We start from the raw sequence: 19,338 nt of genomic DNA, 5'->3' as shown, positions 1-19,338 counted from the left end.
TTGCAAAGCGGCCCTTAGAAGGTACAGTAAAGATGTGGAAGAAGGACTTGTATTCAGATGAGACGGAAGTGGAACATTTTAACCTCAATATTAAGTGGTACATGTGGCATAAATCCGATACTGCACATCAGCCAGGAAACACCATCCTACTGTAAAGTATGGTGGAGGTAACATCAGGCTATGGGATGCTTTTCAGCTGCAGGGACTGGAAATCTGGTCAGGATTGCTGGGAAAATGAATGCTACTAAATACAGAAAGATCCTGGATAAAAACCTGCTAGCCTCTGCCAGAAAGCTTAAACTAGGGAGGAAGTTCATCTTTCAGGAAGACAGTGACCCAAACCACATTGCCAGAGCAACCACAAAGTGGCTTCAGATGAAGAAAATAGATGTTCTTGAATGGACCAGTCAGAGCCCTGACCTTAACCTGATCGAACATCTCTGGCAAGACCTCAAGATTGTTGTCCACTGCCGCTCCCCAACTAACATGGTACAGCTTGAGTAATTTTGCAGGGAGGAATGGGCAAATCTGTCTCCATCATGTGTGCAAAGCTAATAGAGACTTGTCCAAAAATACTACTGGCTGTAATAGCTGCAAGAGGTGGTTCAATTAAGTACTGAGAAAAGGGGAGTAAATACTTTTACACTGCTGACATTTCAGTTTTTGAATTTCTAGTTTTTCGTGATTTACAATTTTCCCTGTTTTATTATTCACAAGTAAAAATTATCAGTTAAATTGATAAAATTCCTTGTAATACTTATTTCTGTGAACAAAGGGTTGTGAGCTGATTACATTTACAAGGCACTGTTTTCTTACTGGGGTCATTTGATTTTTGTCAATATCCTATTTCTTTTGATTGCAAGATGATGAAAATTGTTGGATCTTTCCAACTGGCATGTCATTGCTAGATGAATAGCGTTCTTAGGAAGTTCTTAGGACTGTTCCCGACCGTTGTGATCTTTTATTTTGGCTATTAAAAAGAAAGGAAATCATCTCCTTTGTTTTTCTGTTCCTTAAGGTTGTAGTGATGCTTTTATTTTTTTGGGAGTTGTGAGTCTATTTCCTCTAGCAAAGAATTAGAATAATAAAGTTTGCTGGCTTTAACAGAAAGGACTTTGCCCATTATGAGACCATAAGATATAGGAGCAGAAGTAGGGTATTCAGCCCATCAAGTCTACTCTACCAATCAATCATGGGCTGATCGAATTCTTCCAGTCATCCCCACTCCCCTGCTTTCTCCCCATACCCTTTGATGCTCTGGCTAATGAAGAACCTATCTATCTCTATCTTAAATGCACCCAGTGACTTGGCCTCCACAGCAGCTCATGGCAACAAATTCCACAGATTTAACACCCTCTGACTAAAATAATTTGTCTGCATCTCTGTTCTAAATGGACATCCTTCAATCCTGATGTCATGCCCTCTTGTCCTAGACTCCCCCACCATGAGAAATAACTTTGCCGTATCTAACCTGTTCAGGCCTTTTAACAATAGGATATCCTGCACAAGGACTCCCAGGTCCCTTTGAATCTCTGCATTTTGAATTCTCTTCCCATCTAAATAATAGTCTGCCCATTTGTTTCTTCCACCGGTGCATGACCATCCACCTTCCAACATTGTATTTCATTGGCATTTCTTTGCCCATTCCCCTGAACTATTTTAAGTCTCTCTGTAGGCTCTCTGTTTCCTCAACACTATCCGCACCTCCACCTATCTTTGTATCATCAGCAAATTTAGTCACAAATCCATTAATCCTATAGTCCAAATCATTGACATACATTGTAAAAAGCAGCAGTCTCAACATCGACCCCTGTGGAACTCCACTGGTAACCGGCAGCCAGCCAGAATGGGATCCCTTTATTCCCACTCTCTGTTTTCTGCTGATCAGCCAATGCTCCACCCATGCTAGTAACTTTCCCATAATTCCATGGGCTTTTCTTGCTAATCAGCCTTGTGTGGCACCTTGTCAAAGGCCTTCTGAAAATCTAAGTACACCACATCTACTGCATCTCCTTTGTCTACCCTGCTTGTAATTTCCTCAAAAAATTGCAGTAGGTTAGTCAGGCAGGATTTTCCTTTCAGGAAACTATGCTGGCTTTGGCTTATCTTGTCATGTGCCTCCAGGTATACCGTAATCCCATCCCTAACAATTGATTCCAACAACTTCCCAACCACCAATGTCAGGCTAACTGGTCTATAGTTTCCTTTCTGCTGCCTCCCACCCTTCTTAAATAGATGAGTAACATTTGCAATTTTCCAGTCATCCGGTACAATGCCGGAATCTAGCAGTTCTTGAAAGATCATTGTTAATGCCCCTGCAATCTCTCCAGCTACTTCCTTCAGAACTTGAGGGTGCATTCCATCAGGTCCAGGATATTTATCCACCCTCATAGTTTTAATTTTCACTGCACATACTTCACTTCCGGTATACTGCAGATGTCTTACACTGAAGACTAATGCAAAATGCTTATTCAGTTCCTCTGCCATCTCTGCGTCTCTCATTACAATATCTCCAGCATCATTTTCTATTGGTCCTATATCTAGCCGTAATTCTCTTTTACTCTTTATATACTTTAAAAAAGCTTTTAGTAACTTACGGTATTTGATATTAGTCACCAGCTTCTTTTCATAATTCATCTTTTCCTTCCTAATAACTTTCTTATTTCCTTCTGCAAGTTTTTAAAAGCTTCCCAATCCTCTATCTGGCCACTAGCTTTGGTTTCGTTGTATGCCCTCTCTTTTGCTATTACTTTGACTCTGACTTCACTTGTCAACCACGGTAGCGTGTTTCTTCCATTTGAAAATTTCTTCTTATTTGGAATATATCTGTCTTGTACTTCCCTCATTTTTCACAGAAACTCTAGCAGTTACTGTTCTGCTGTCCTTCCTCCTAGTGCTCCTTTCCAGTCAACTTTCCAGTTCCCCTCTCATGCCATTGTAATCTCCTTTATTCCACTAAAATAACGACACATTGGAATTTAGTTTCTCCTCAAATTTCAACGTAAAAGCAATCATATTGCAATCACTATTCCCTAAGGGTTCCTTAACCTTAAGCTCTCTTATCACCACCACATCATTGCACAATACCCAAGTGGGCTCAACAACGAGCTGTTCTAAAAAGCCATCCCTTAGACATTCTACAAATTCTCTCTCTTTAGGTTCAGAACCGGCCTGGTTTTCACAATTCACTTTCATGTTAAAATCCCCAGTGATTATCATGACATCGCCCTTCTGACACGCCTTTTCTATCTCCTGCTGTAATTTGTAATCCACATTCTGGCTGCTGTTTGGAGTTCTGTATACAACTGCCATTAGGGTCCTTTTACCCTTGCCACTTCTTAACTCAACCCAGAGAGACTCTCCAACTTCCAATCCTATGTCATCCCTTTCTAATGATTTAATATTATCTCTTATATACAGGGCCACAACACCCTCTCTGCCTACTAACCTATCTTTCTAATACACCGTCTATCCTTAAATGTTTAGCTCCCAATGGCAGCCATCCTTTAGCCAAGTTTCAGAGATGGCCACAGTGTCATACTTGCCAATCTGTAGCTGAATTTTAAGATCGTCCATCTTATTTCTTATGCTGCATGCATTCAAATATAACACTTTCAGTCCAGTATTTGTTGCTTTTTGTTTTAACTGCACCATGCCGCTATTGCTCTGTAAATCACCCCACTGGCTGTGATTATGCATCATCTCCTGCCTGTCCTTTCTGTCATCTCTGTTGCATGCCATCTTTGATTTATTTCTGTTTTCCCCCTTCCTCAGCCCTATCACTCTGGTTCCCATCCCCCTGTCAAATTAGTTTAAACCCTCCCTAACAGGAGGGTTAAACCTGCTGCTAGGATATTGGACCCCTTTGGGTACCGGTGTAACCCCTCCTTTTTGTACAGGTTGTAGCACCCACAGCGTCTACACCCTCCTACAGAAAGCCCAAGCCAGATGGGCTGACCATGTCATCAGGATGTCTGACAGTGGACTACCAAAACAGCTGCTGTATGGTGAGCTGAGCCAGGGCAAGTGCTCAGTTGGATGGCAGAAGAAATGTTTCAAAGACTGCCTCAAAGTGTCCCTCAAAGACCTCAACATCAATCCCAGTAACTGGGAATCGCTTGCTCTGGACCGCCCAACCTGGTGGAGCAGGACCGCTAAAGGAGCGTATGCAGCAGAAATCAGGCGCACCACAGAGGCTCAGAGGAAACGCGCTGCGCGCAAGGCTCAAACTACCTCCACTTCCACTGCAGCACCTACCCTCATGTGTCCCACATGTGGGTGAGCTTTCAGGGCCCGGATTGGCCTCAGCAGTCATCTCCGGACCCACAGTCACAAACCCTCCACCTGACAGAAGTCGTGGTCGTCTTCGACTCCGAAGGACGAACAACAACAACACCTCCCCCAGAAGAAGCCCCAGTGATCCAGGAACCTGAAGCCCTGCCCCTTACATCAGTCTCTCATTAATAGTATCAAAAGTGATTTGTTAGTACATTGAGATGCAGATGCAGTGCCAGAATGTGAGGGAATAGAGCATTACACCAGTTACACATGCTTTAATTTTACAAACTTGTATAGTTCTCCCTTGTTGCAGCTCAAAAATAAAATTCCAGTAGGTTTTCATTTCATAAATTCATGTCAAGTAGTACAGATTTTTTGCACCTTTATCACCTCACACTTTATAATAGACTAGCATTTTCTATTGATGATATTCATGAAGTTCATCATTTTCTTTCTCCATCCTTCAATCAAGTGAAGACATTAGAGAAATTGGCTGCTTTCCTAAAGAATTTAAGGGAATATTTGAAAGGGGGGATTAAATTCATGAGTTTTTAATTGTCTGTAGAGAGCAGACAATGTTTTCACTTACAGAAGGGCCAGATATTGGAGTATGCAGATGTCAGATAATTTGCAGAAAAGCTGGAAGGGATATGAAGTTACTTTTTTAATATAGAGAGTTGTAATGACAGGAAGTAGCTATCTTAAAGTTAGTTGAAAGAAATTCCATTGTATCTTTCAAAAGCTGTTTATGATAAACCTAATTAGTTGGGTGGAATGAATTGCTCGTTCCAATAGTTGCCATAGGCATAAATGTCAGGACAACTTACACCAGTGTTATCAGATAACAACATTATTAATGAAATTAACGTTACCTAATTTCCATCTTGGAGGACTTATTAATAACTTATTATTAATAACTGAAATGAGAAATGCTGCCTGACATGCTAAGTAATCCCAGTATTGATACTTTTATTTTAGATACGCAGGAACTGCAGATATACAAATCCTAGCTTATCAGAATTGGCTAGGATTTTGTTAGGTTAGGGGGAAGTGGTTAAGAGCCCTTGACTACTGATATACAAAGGGATCATGAGGTCCAATTCCTTATCTCCCTGAAAGAGGCACCAAAAGTAAAGAAGCCATATGGCATGCTTGTCTTAATTGTTCGGCACAATGAGTAGAAACGTCAGGAAGCCCTGATGCAGCTGTATAACACTTTGGTTAGGCTGAATTAGGAGTATTGTGTTTAATTCTAGTTGCTCCATTATAGAAAGGATGCAGAGGCCTCAGAGGATGTAGAGAAGATTCATCAGGATGCTACCTAAGTTGGAGTGTATTAGTATATAAGGAGAGGTTGGACAGACTTGGACTTTTTTTCCCTGGAGTGTCAAAGGCTGAGGAGAGTGCTGATAGATGTTAATTAAATTGGGAGGCATTGATAGGTTGGATGGTCAGTTTAACATCTGTAGTTGGGAAAATGCTTGAAGCTATCATTAAAAAAGAAATAGCGAGGTATCTGGAAAGTAATGGATCCATCATGCAGACGCGGCATGAATTGAGCAAAGGCAGGTCCTGTTTGACAAACTTACTGGAGTTATTTGAGGATATAATGAGTGTAGTGGATAGAGGGGAACAGATAGACATTATTTACTTGGATTTCCAGTAGGTGTTCAATAAGGTGCCACATAAAAGACTTATCCATGAGATAAGGATGCATAGAGTTGGGGGTTATGTATTAGCATGGGTAGAGTATTGGCTTACCAATAGAAAGCAGCGAGATGGGATATATGGGTGTTTCTCTGGTTGGCAATCAGTGGTGAGCAGTGTGCTGCAGGGGTCAGTGCTGGGCCTGCACCGATCTGGAAGAGGGGACTGAGTGTAGTGTATTTAAGTTTGCTGATGACACAAAATTGAGTTTATAAGCAAATTGTGCAGAGGATACAGAGAGTCTGCAGAGAGATATACGGTTAAGTGAGTGGGCAAGGGTCTGGCAAATGGAGTACAATGTTGGTATATGTGAGGTCATCCATTTTGAAAGGAAAAATGTAAGAGCAGATTATTTAATGGTAAAAGATTGCAACATGCTGCTGTGCAGTAGGACTTTGGAGTGCTTGTACATGAATCACAAAAAGTTGGTTTGCAAGTACAGTAGGCTGTCAAGAAGGCAAATGGAATGTTGGCCTTCATTGCTAGAGGGATAGAATTTAGGAGCAGGGATGTTATATTGCAACTGTACAGGGTACTGGTGAGGCCACACCTGAAGTGCTACGTGCAGTTCTGGTCTCCTTACTTGAGGAAGGATATACTTGCTTTGGAGGTGGTGCAGAGGAGGTTCACCAGGTTGATTGCGGAGATGAGGGGTTTAGACTACGAAGAGAGATTAAGTCACCTGGGACTGTCCTCGCTGGATTTCAGAAGAATGAGAGGAGATCTTATAGAAACATATAAAATTATGAAAGGGATAGATAAGATAGAGGCAGGAAAGTTGTTTGCACTGGTAGGTGAGACTAGAACGAGGGGACATGACCTCAAGATTTGGGAGGGTAAATTTTGGATGAAGGTGAGTAACTGCCTTTCCCAAAGAGTGGTGAATCTGTGGAATTCTCTGCCCAATGAAGCAGTGGAGACCACCTCAGTAAATATATTTAAGACATGGTTGGATAGATTTTTGCATAGTAGGGTAATTAAGGGTTATGGGTAAAAAGCAGGTAGGTGGAGATGAGTCTGTGGTCAAATCAGCCATGATCTTATTGAATGGTGGAGTTGGCTCAACAGGCTAGATAGCCTACTCCTGCTCCTATTTGTTATGTTCTTATGTTAATCTCTCTGCTTCTCATCAGAGTTCTTTTTTTTGTGTGTCGTAATGAAAACTGAAAGATCTATTTTTTCTCACAAATTCAGTATGCATTAATTTGGGTATATGTAAAGTAAAAATAAAGAGATATATATCTGTACTGAATGATACTGATGATAATCTTTTACAGGTCGGAGAAACAACAATCTTCAAAGTAAGTTACTAGTCCATTTTCTTCAAAAGTTGCTTAAAACAAAGGAAATGATTATGAGCGAAGAATGCCAGTATTAGTTAATGGAAAATTTGGAGATTAGGGGAGTTAGATGTTTTTGCAGAATTTACTTGCAGATTTATGGCTATCCATAGTGGCTTAATTATTTGTAACAAATAATTTTCCATTAAATTCACCAAAGAAACTTGAGGTTGGATTTTAGCTGTGCTGTACATGAACTTAATATTATGAAAGTATTAATACAATGAGATGCTATTTTATCTGTTTGATAACATTCTTAAATAAAATGTTCATTTAAAAAGTATTAATTTTATTTCTAACTTTTCTGTTGTTCCTCCCTTTTGGTTTATTTTCCTTCATTCTCTTCCCTTCTGTACCCTTTGTGAACCTGATTTAACTCTAATTCTCTCTCCTTGTTGTTTCCTTCTGCCATGGAATACAACAGGATCATTGGTTGTCTGTCATATCTGACAATGATGATTAGTTTTGTGCAGTTGCTTGTTCATACATGGCCATTGAGTCTGAAATATGAGTGACATAGACGCCCACAATAAAGGCATGAGAACTGTACTGGATCTGTAAGTGGAACCGCTGCGATAACTTTCTTTCTCTGTCAGGCAGCAATTAGTACTGCTCGGCATCTCTCCATCAGAGTGTTGTGAGCAGTTTTAACTAAGGATCACCAGCCACACCAGTATTGCGCACTCCGTTCCAGCTGTCTTAATACAAGTTCAGTATGTGCAATGTTAGCTTTCTCATTCAGCCTTTGAACCTGCCTCAATTCCTCTTGCCCAACGAAAACTCAACATACAGAGCTGCTTAGGGATTCGGGATCTTTCATGCGTATGTCATGCTCTGTCCACTGAAGATGTGGTTTTACAATCAAAGCCTTGGTGTCTCTGCCCTGTTGAGGACCTCTAGGTTTGTGATGTGGTCCTGACAATGGATGCCAAGGATCAATCTCAGATTATGCATATAGAATCCCTCTAGCATTTTGAGGTGTCTTCTGTAAATGGCCCAGGTTTCCAAACCATGCAGGAGACAGCTGAAGAGAACAGCTTTGTACACCTTTAGTTTTGTAGACAGACAGATGTTGTGATGATTCAACACCTATGATCACAGTCGATCAAAGCACTGGAGTGAAACAAGGGTGTGTTGACACCTGTGCTGTTCAGCCTGTTCTTTAACTATGTGCTGAATCACACAGTCAAAGACCTCAAATGTGGTATCCACCTGAAGTACAGAAATGATGGATCGCTCTTTGACCTGCATAGTCTGAGTGTCAGGACAAGATAGTCAAGAAATTCTTTGTTGAAACCCTCTACGCCAACATTTGTGCTCTGATGGCTCACCTTGAGCCCGATCTTCAGCTAATTGTCAAGAAAGTTGCCAAAGCCTTGCATCTCTGGTCTTACCATCAACCTAAGCAAAACAGAAGTCCTATTTCATCCTGCTCCTGGATCAGCTACTACCACCCCCTCTATCATTATCACGGGAACAAGACTGAGAACAGTGGAAGAATTCAAGTATCTCTGCAGTGTTATTTATAATGATCACTCACTAGACCTGATAACAGGATATTGATTAGTTTACAGTTCTTCAGATCAGCTAAGATCAGGAAAGACCCCTAACAGTGTTGTTGAGCACAAGGTTCTTGAGGTCCAAGTTCATAGTTCCCTGAATGTGGTTACACAGGGGCTGATAGGGTAATTAATTAAGCATATGGCTTTTTTGCTTTTATTAGTTGAGGTATTGAGTTCAAAAGTCAGGAAGTTATATTGCAGCATTATAAGACTATAATTAGGCTGGAGTATTGCATACAGTTCTGGTCTCCCCATTATAGGAAGGATGCTGAGGCTTTGGAAAGGTTGTGGAAGAGCTCTATCAGGATGCTGTCTGGATTAGAGCATGTGCTATAATGAGAAAATGGACAAACTGGGGTTGTTTTCTCTGGAGCAGCAGAGGCTGAAGGGAGATCTGGTAGAGGCTAATAAAATTTTGAGAGGTATAATAGAGTAGACAGACAATGTTTTTTTCTCCCAGGGTTGAAATGTCTGATACCAGTGGGCGTGTACTTAAGGTGAGAGGGGTTAAGTTCTGTTACGTACCCCGTAACTGGGTCACTTACCAGCAAAGATAGAGAGGTCCGTTGAAGTCCGATGGTACTATTTTTTAACAGTATTTATTGATAAAAAGACACAAAAGAATATCAATGCAAACATACAGATAATATACTTCATCAATACTAAATCTAAAAGCGCGGGTATAATAATAATCAATAAGAAATAGCTCTATTGTTGTCTAGGGGATAATGTATTGTCCGATGGAAATATAAAAGTCACTGTCATTCAAGCTGCAGCTCTTTGGTTGGAGAGAAAGACGGGTTAAAACTTGCCCATTCCTTTTATGATGTCAATCCTTCGAGAGTCGTTGGGAGTTGAGTTCCCCATTGTTAGCTAAAAACCGTTTTCCGTGGCAAAGGTCACCAATTCCGGGCAAATGGAAGCGGACACACGTGGCCTTCCACTGGCTTTCGCTATTACGGGATCGCTAGCGTTTCTTCTGGTGCGTCTGAGGGGCTGTTCCCACAGACCCTCTTTTATCCTGACTCACAGGGTCTCAGATGTCAATCAGGTTGAGATGATGATGCAATCCCTCCACCAGCCTCCCCCTCGGTTCATTGCCTGGGGCGTCGATGCATCGTCCAGGATGCAATACGCAAGTCCGTCTCCAAGAGACAATAGCCGGCATCAATGGGTCCGCCTCTCAGAGGCCAAGGCACATTCCAACGCCTTGTGGATTCGGCATGTCTTTCTCTCATTTCCTGGGTCTCCTGAATTGACTCAATAGTGATCTTGCGATTCTCACAAAGGAGGGGGCTACCCCGCACCCTTCGGCCCCTCAGAGCTGTGGTACATTCATAACAGTTCAAAGAGATGTGGGGGCAAAGTTTTTTTTAAACACAGTTGTGGGTGCCTGGAATGCGCTGACTGGAATGGTGGCAGAGACAGAAACACTAGAGATTTTTAAGAGACGTTTAGATAGACACTTGAAGGTGAGGATAATGGAAGGATATGGCATTGTGTAGACTGAAGAGATTAGTTGGCCATTTGGTTAGTTTGGCACAACATTGTCAGCCAAAGGGCCTGTTCCTGTTCCTGTTTCTTTGTTCTCTGTTCAACTGCTGAGATCTCAGGCCAAAACCCTCCATCGGGACTGGGGATAGGAAGGCGCCAAAAGCTAGAATAATGAGGTAGGAGAGGAAGAGGAGAACATGCTGGCAGGTGATAGGTGAGACCACGTGAGGGGGAAGGTGGGTGGGGGAGGGGAAATTATGTTACAAGCTGGGAAGTAATATGTCGAAAAAGGAATCTTAAAAAGTCTGACAGTTTGTAAGAACTTCTGTAGATCTCTGATAAGCAAATATTAATACAGTATTTCCTTAAGGTAAAAAAAAGTAATTTGGGATCTTTTTAAAGAAGATACTTGATTTTTAAAAAATCTTTACCTTACTAATCTCTAATATGGGAATTTTCATGCATTTCTATTTTGTGACGACTGATTACGGATGTGGATTCCTCTGCGTAGTGTAGCATATTCTGCTTTTGCTTTAACTTCAAGTAAAGTCCAGCCTTGAGTGGAGCATCAGAGGCCCTAAGCATCTGCTGCTCAGTTTGTCCTGCACTTACAGGAATGCTGTGTAAAACCAGGATGTACTGGCTCTTGGTTCCAAACACCAGCTTCATTCCACTCATTCTTGGCCCAGTTAATCTTTATAAACTGAAAATTTTTCCATCATAATGAGCATTTTCATAAATTTCTACTTTAGATCTCAAGTGCCATCACATCTTAAATGCTATGATAAACCATTCCTATTCTGTGCTCTGTCTGTAAACAATCAAGTGTTATACAGTTCTGATTTTATTTTCAGTGCCTTGGATAATAAAAGTTAAATTTACTCTTTATCTGTGTCTACCAGTCTTGCTCTCTTCAGTTTACATCAAATACTCTTTCTTCTGTATAAAATAAAATCACTTAAAATTCAACAGGTAAAAATCTACCCATATAGATCCATCATGACTAACGTCAATTAATCTTCCTTTCTTAATGTTTTAGAATTTGTTGTCTAACTTGCTCTTTAACAGAGTTGTCACCTTTCATTAATGCAATTTAACCTTTTCTAGGACATTTGAAGAGGTGCAAGAGCAGGTTGCTGATACTATAAAAAGGCAACAGCAATCACTAACATGTTCAGTGAACGGTGTAGACACTAACAGCCCAAAAGATGATCTCTGTATTTCCCATCAATCGGCTGGCATTGATTTGCAATTTCTTGAGACCGGTGAATTGATGGCACCAGGAGCAACTGAGGATGAAATGACACAAAGCCAATTCTACTGTGATTACAAGGTTAGGAAAACTAAATGTAAACTACATTTAAAAGTGAAATATAATTATCTCTCTCTCTCTTAGTTTGTAAAGCAATTTGTAGCAGAATTTTTCAATAATACAAGTTGTTCATTCTTCATTCTCATGTTCTTGTTGGCTACTGGTCTGCGTGTTTATAATTTAAAATGTTGCTTTGGTCACTAGGTGATTGAGGATGCAGGGGTATACAAGGTGAATTTGCATTTGTCCATGACATGGAAAGAATTCTGAATTGTTTGAATTCTGACATGGTCAATGCAGAGTCAAATCGCATAATGAAGAAGAGAGAGAGAAAAAGCAGCCATATCTTTAAAAAATTAAGTCGGTCTATCAGCCATATTCATTATAGCTAAGAGTTCTCAACTGTCAATTAAAGTTTTAAAGAAAATAAGGGTTTAAGTACATATACCCATCAAATTTATTTTTGCTTTGTATTACTTTTATTAAACTTTAAAAGGTCAAGGGTGTCAGCATGAAAATACCCCTTTGTGCAGTAGGAGAATCTTTACATTATAATATTCCTGAGTTTTTGAGTTCCTTTAAATCTAAGAATTATTGCAAGAAAATTAACTTTAATAACGTTATTCAGGTTGAATTACAGACTACAAAGTTCCTTTTTACTCTTTAAAGTGCCATTAATTAACGTTTGGTGTCTAGGACTTTTAATTAATCTTCATTCAGGTGTTTTGAGGACACTAGTAAGAGTAAATAACAAAAAAATTACAATAGTTGCAATTTAAAGTTTTATGGTTGCTTAAGTATTAGATGTAATGGAATTGTAATGAATTATTTTGAATAACACTGGCTGAAAATTTAAGAGAATGCAGTGACTTGTATTTTTTTAATCAGTATACTTGTTCACTTTAGGAGGTCCTTGAGTGTAAAATTACACACAAGTACAAATATGGAAAAGGATAGTATGAATTATACAAAAGCAGTTACTACAAAATTGATAACACATTTTTAAACTGCACTCGTCAGTCTTGCATGATCAGTGACCTATCAAGGTTCAGCACATCTAAACGTTCCATTATAACTCTTCGAGTAACTACATGTGCTGCCTATTATGGAAAATTTCACTGAAGTAGAAATTTTGCTGGCAGAATATCATGTATAATAAATTTATATGGGCATCAAAAGATATGACAAGAAGGCTCATGTATGGGGTAGAGTAGGATCCAGGATCGGCCATGATGTAATAGCGGAGCAGACTCAATGGGCTTGAATGGTCTAATTCTGCTTCTATGTCTCATGGTCTTATCTTTTAATTATTCTGCCTTCTAGGTTTTAATTTTTTATTTGTTTTTTTTTGGAATCTGGCTATATTTGGTGAGATCAAGATTCACCAACCTTTGCTTAATTTTTATAAAGGTCTGTTAGCAAGTGTAAAGAAGTGATGTTAGACCATAAGACATAGGAGCGGTATCAGGCCATTCAGCCCATCGAGTCGCCTCCACCATTCCATCATAGCTGATCCTGGATCCCACTCAACCCATACACCTACCTTCTCGCCCTGATGCTTTCTGCCTTTGATGCCCTGACCAATCAGTAAACTATCAAGTTCCACTTTAAATATACCCACAGACTTGGCTTCCACCACCGTCTACGGCAGAGGATTCCACAGGTTCACTACTCTGGCTAAAAAAACTCCTCCTTGCCTCAGTTCTGAAAAGTCACCCCTCAATTTTGAGGCTGTGCCCTCTGGTTCTGGATACCCCCACGGTAGGAAACATCCTCTCCATATCCACCTAATCTAATCTTTTCAACATTCAGTAGGTTTCAATGAGATCCTCCCCCCACCCACCTGCATTCTTCTAAATTCCAGTGAGTGGCAGTATGAAGCTGCCAAACACTCTTCATATGTTAACCCCTTCATTACGAAATGTTGGGTATCTGGCTGTGAGATAGAGATCAGATTGATTTTGTTTTGGTCAAATTCGTGTTTATTGTCATGTGCACAAGTAAATGTATGCACAGGTGCAATGAAAACCTTATCTGCAGCAGCATCACTGGCACATAACATTTCAGCAGCATTCATAAGAGAAATATAAATCAAACATCAATTAAACACAATTTTTATAAGAAAGAACACAATTAGAGCAAAGTTCAGTCAGCAGAAATTTAAAACAAGTCAACCCTCAGAAAATGCATCGGTCCTTACCTAGTTATTGGCCGGTTGGTGGCGTAGTGGCATCAGCGCTGGACTCCGGTGCAAATGGTCCCGAGTTTGAATCCAGCCGGCTCCCTTGCACACTTTCCATCCGTGCTGGGTTGAGCGTCGAGCTAGCAATTTGACCTCATAAAATAAACTGGAGAATGCTACAGAAACGCCACATGATGAGCAATCACCAAAAAAGATCAGTGCAAAAAGCTTGTCATGATGGCAACCCGATGACCCCACCAGGAGTTAAGGGCATGCTTCTTCTTCTTCTTACCTACATATTGTATAATCTGGAGATTATTTGTACTTGGATTGATAAAAGGCAAGTATTTGCACTACACGAGTCTAAGATCATAAACTTCTCCAACCAAATCCAATTCAGAATCAGTTTCATTACCTTTGCTGAATCCCGACTAACAACATCCCATAAGTTATGGTTGATCATTTACTGCAGAATTTATTCTCCTATGCTATGAGGCTAGCTAGGTACATACACAAAATGCTGGAGGAACTCAGCAGGCCAGGCAGCATCTATGGATAATGCATCAGGACTGATGAAGGATCTCGGCCCAAAACATTAACTGTTTACTCTTTTCCATAGATGCTGCCTGGCCTGCTGAGTTTCTCCAGCATTTTGTGTGTTGCTTTGGATTTCCTGCATCTGCAGATTTTCTTGTTTGTGATTCTACCTAGCTGACTCACTACCATCAAAGTGCAGTTGTATAGTAGCATACAGAGTCATATTAATAGAAATCCCACTTGTATAGAAAGTATCTGTACTTCCATAATATACTGTAACTTTGAGGATCCACTGCAATACATACATTTGAAGAGAATCTACTGTGCTGCATTGGAAATTGAGGTATTAGCAGTTAGTTGCTCCTGTTGTTGAAAAGGAATGTTCTGTCACTTCAAAACTGGACAAAATGGGCACTAGCCTCACAGCAAACTTATAAACTATATCATCAAAGTCTTCATTCATGTCTGATGGATCCAACTGTTAAATTCTTAGACTGTTTATTGTCATTTTCTTTGCAGTTTAACAATGAATTAGCTGCTTGTGTTTTAACTAGTTTTTATATGCAAGTTTAATATCCCTCTAGTGGTTATACAAATCATAATTAAGCTCTGGAAGTTTCTTTGTTCTGCATTACTTGAGTAAGTGTTTTCTCATTGGTGAACTTGGTACAGCTGTATTGAGTAGGTGGTTACTAATTGGTTAATACTTATCTATAGATTTGAATGGAATTTTCTTTATCTCTGTGGTATTAAAAAAATACAGTAGCTGTTCTATGCTAGATGCCATATTTAATCTTAGCTTTCTCTATCACTGTCTCTTCAACTTTCCTCTGTTCTATCAACTTTTAATAAAACAATCATGAAGCAACAATTTTTGGGTCTCTTTCCTGACTTCGGAAAGAACCTTGGACTTAAACACCAGAATCCAACATGCCCTATTTCGTGGATTTCTAGGTACACTTCCAGCCTCACTATTAACCCTTTTCCAGCTAAGGGTTCCTGCTGAATTACAAAGTCTGGTGGTGTAGGACTTTCAGTCATAAATTTATCTTCTTCTCTTTCTGGATGAACATTTGCCAGGGAACTTGAGGGGCTGGAGAAAGGAGACAAAACTGCTTAAAACTACAAAGCCATCTGCCACAGTGGAAAGTTATCACTAAGGTCTTCTTGAAACACTGCTTCCTATAGGCTGAAGAACAGCACTTACAGTATCGATTCCACCCAGAGAAATGGTGAACGTAATCTTTGTCCAGCAACCCCAGGAGTAATGTGGAGAGCAGGAACAAGAACTATGCGCGCCAAACCAATTGTCCTTCTTCAACCTGCCTGTTTTGTTAAATCTCCAGAAAATGTGGGCAACTTCGTTCCCAAATTAAAGTCATGCTTTTGGTGGGCCTGAGCTTCTGAGACATAGAGAAAGCACCTCAAATCACTGGAGATTAGCACGAGTCCTATTTCTGCAAAATTCTCCAAATCCATTGACAAAATGAACAAACCACAATACTCAGTGCTAGGCTCCTATTTACACAGTCAATTCCATAAAGCCTAGTACCGGCCCCTTGAAATAGGTAATCTATTTGTAGCTCTGTGATGGAAAGAGATAAGTTGTTGGTCAATGGAAATGGAATGTTGGTAACATTCGTGCTCAATAGGAATCTCGAGTGTGTGACTATTCCAAATGGAGAGCAAGCATTTTTTAATGTCACTGAGATCCACATGAGCATATCATCTCGCAAACCTCATACTCATGGCAGGATTTCAGAAATCTGCATTTGAACACAATATGGCTTGTCTTCTGTAGAGTGAACATTGGGGGTGGGGGGCAGAAACTCCAGCTTGGATGCCACGCCACACTGCCTCTAGTGGAATACACCAACTTTGATGCCTCTCTCCTAAGGCAGCTGTAAGCCGGTGACATCATAGCTTAAGGCCTAGTCCTTGCTACAATCTAGACTGCGGCTCCCTTGCAATCCGCCAATAAATCAGTGAATTGAACTTGTAGCATTCCACATTTACAATGTCCGACAGGGTTTTGCAATCAAAAGATCAGTGACTAAGATGGTCGTCACTGTGAGACTGCCCACCGCCTTCATGCACTCTCTGGCGCAGGCAGCAGCATGATCCGCACTGTCCAGCTCCTTTTGTTTCTCTGCTATTGAGCAACTTGCTCATGGGGTAGATCTACACTATTTTAAGTTCTTAATGTCCAGCAGGGTCTTATGATCATGAAAAAATATTTTAAAAGTTCAATAACATCTTTGCTTGACCCCATAGGAACCACTGCAATTGAACAGGCCACCATCTTACCAGAAATCGGCAATCCTGTAATCAGATTGACTGTATCAGAATCAGGTTTATTGTCACTGATGTGTGTTGTAGAATTTGTTTTTCTGTGGCAGCAGTACAGTACAAGACAAAAAATATTAAGTTACAAACAAATAAGTAAGAGCTTTGAGTTCCTGAACAGAGATCCTCTTCCCTTCCTTCCATCTCATCAACCAAAGTGTATGGACCTGTGTACTTTTCTTTGTATTAGCTTCCAGCTATCCAAAAATAGTTGATAATGAGGCTTAAACAATACCAGGTGGTTTCACTGGTGCTATCCACCCAAATAGAGCATGTTTAAAAAAAACCATTAAGGAAATAAATGGCTCTATGAACATTACCTAGACACTTCATGAGGTGGGAGCATGAATTTATGTCCATACTGCACCAAGTTGAACTGGGATTCACTGGTCATGTAACATGAAATCCAATGTTCACTTCTCAGAGCTATTCAGCATCCTTATCAAAATGTCAGCAAAATCCTTGGAGCACTGGAATGCAAGTTCATTTTTGATAATCAAATATTCGATCTCTCTTAGAAATCTTGACTTTGACAGGATTAACATCAAGAGGAGATTGTTATTTTCTCCTCTGTTTTGCCATCGTAATAACCATTATGAATGAAGTTGACAAAGGATGCTAAATTTATCCTTTCTGTGGTGTTGATGACACCACTGAAAGGGGAAGGAGCAAAAGATGAAGAAAACAAATATTTTTAAAAGTCGTCATGTTTAAATGTCTGATAGCACCTGTCACCTAACTTGAAATTCACCTGTCCTAGTTGGTTGGTATTGTGAGCCTCATGTAGGTTGTTGCATCATCTTCTCAATGCTTCAGCATCTGTTACAACTTTGTGAGATCAACTGTTTTTTTTAAAACTCCAGTGAAAATCTTCTGAATATAGGGCATGTTCAAGTTAGGTTAAAACATGAGTTAAACCACAATTGGCTTTCTCAAGTGTAGAGTGCAGCTCAATTGAAAGACTGTATTTGTATCTTCGTGTAGTAATGTTAAGGTTCTTGCTTTCCAGAGTGACACAGTAAGACGTGAACATGATTTGCTTTTGGTTCGAATGAAGCCAGATGAAGAAGGAAAATTTGGCTTCAATTTAAAGGTAAATGGAATAAACTTAACCTTCCTTTAAAAAATCTGTTGGAAATTTTTGAGGAAATAACAGGCAGGATAGACAATGGACAGTCAATGGGTGTTGTTTGCTTGGATTTTCAGAAGGCCTATGACAAGATGCTTATATCTTGTGATAGGCCTTCTGAAGATTTGCCTCCTGCCAGTCAGCAAAGAGTGGGAGTGAAGGGAGCCCTTACTGGTTGGTTGCTGATAACTAGTAGTGTTCCACAGGGATCTGTGTTAGGACCAGTTTTTTTCACATTATATGTCTGTGTTTTAGATGATGGAATTGATGGCCTTGTGGCCATGTTTACGGACAATATGAAGGTAGGTGGAGGAGCTGTAGTGTTGAGGAAGCAGGGAGTTTGCAGAAGACTTAGATTAGGAGAATGGGCAAAGAATTGGCAGATGGGATATAGTGTAGGGAAGTGTATAGTCATGCAGTTTGATAGAAAGAATAAAGGCATAGACTTATTTTCTAAATTGGCAGAAAATTCAAAAATCAGAGGTGCAAAGGGACTTGGGGGCCCTCGTGCAAGATTTCCTAAAGGTTAATTTGCAAGTTGAGATTGTAGTAAGGAGTGCAAATACATTAGCATTCATTTTTAGAGGACAAGAATATAAAAACAAGGATGTAATACTGAGGCTTTATAAGGCATTGGTAAAACTGCACTTGCAGTATTGTAAGCAATTTTGGGTCACTTATCTAAGAAGAGATGTGATGGCATTGGAGAGGGTCCAGAGCAGGTTTGTGAGAATTATCCCAGGAATGAAAGGGTTAATATGACAAGCGTTTGATGGCTCTGGGCCTTTACTCACTGGAATTTAGAAAAATGAGGAGGGTGTGGCGACCCACTTTCTACGCAGGCAAACCGGCTCACAAAATGGCGCCCACGTCGGCAGAGAGGCCAGCCCCAAAATGGCACTGGGCCGCCTTCTTCACCAGCAAGGGGAGAAAGCCCGCGCACAGGAAGAGACTTATGTAATGCACCTCTGAAGTCATTTCCGCCCGGAGAGGGCAGGAACAGAACTGCATAAAAGCCAGTGCCGCGAGGTTTGAATAAGCTAGTCTCGAGTGCAACTTACAGACTGCGTGTCGTTATTTCTAGCTCTGTGTGTAGCACATCGCTACAAGAGATCTCATTAAAACCTATCAAATATTCAAATACCTAGACAGAGTGGATCTGGAGAGGATGTTTCCTACAGTAGGAGGAGGAGTCTGGGATCAGAAGGTACAGCCTCAGAATAGAGGGACATCAATTTAGAACAGAGATGAAAAAGAATTTCTTTAGCCATTGGGTGGTAAGTCTGTGGAATTCATTATCACAGACAGCTGGGGAGACCAAGTCATTGAATATATTTAAAGTGGAGATTGATAGGTTCTTGATTAGTCTGGGCATGAAAGGTTACAGGAAGAATGCAGGAAAATGGTGTGGGGGGTAATATATCTGGAATGATGGAGCAGATTCGGTGGGT

At 40.4% G+C, this 19,338-nt stretch overlaps 1 protein-coding gene across 2 annotated transcripts in view; it reads left to right on the top strand.

Annotated features, from left to right (window-relative positions):
* LOC140732121 (tyrosine-protein phosphatase non-receptor type 3-like) overlaps positions 1-19,338 on the top strand; it is a 132,090-nt gene that overhangs the window by 52,667 nt on the left and 60,085 nt on the right. For both annotated transcript variants that reach the window (XM_073054294.1, XM_073054295.1), the window contains 3 exons: positions 7,263-7,286; positions 11,489-11,714; positions 17,768-17,851. In XM_073054294.1, coding sequence (XP_072910395.1) covers positions 7,263-7,286; positions 11,489-11,714; positions 17,768-17,851 — 334 coding nt within the window. The remainder of the gene's footprint in view (positions 1-7,262; positions 7,287-11,488; positions 11,715-17,767; positions 17,852-19,338) is intronic.

This window comes from Hemitrygon akajei, chromosome 8 (genome assembly GCF_048418815.1).
Source record: "Hemitrygon akajei chromosome 8, sHemAka1.3, whole genome shotgun sequence".
Lineage (NCBI taxonomy): Eukaryota > Metazoa > Chordata > Chondrichthyes > Myliobatiformes > Dasyatidae > Hemitrygon > Hemitrygon akajei.
This window is presented reverse-complemented; position numbering and strand designations above follow the sequence as displayed.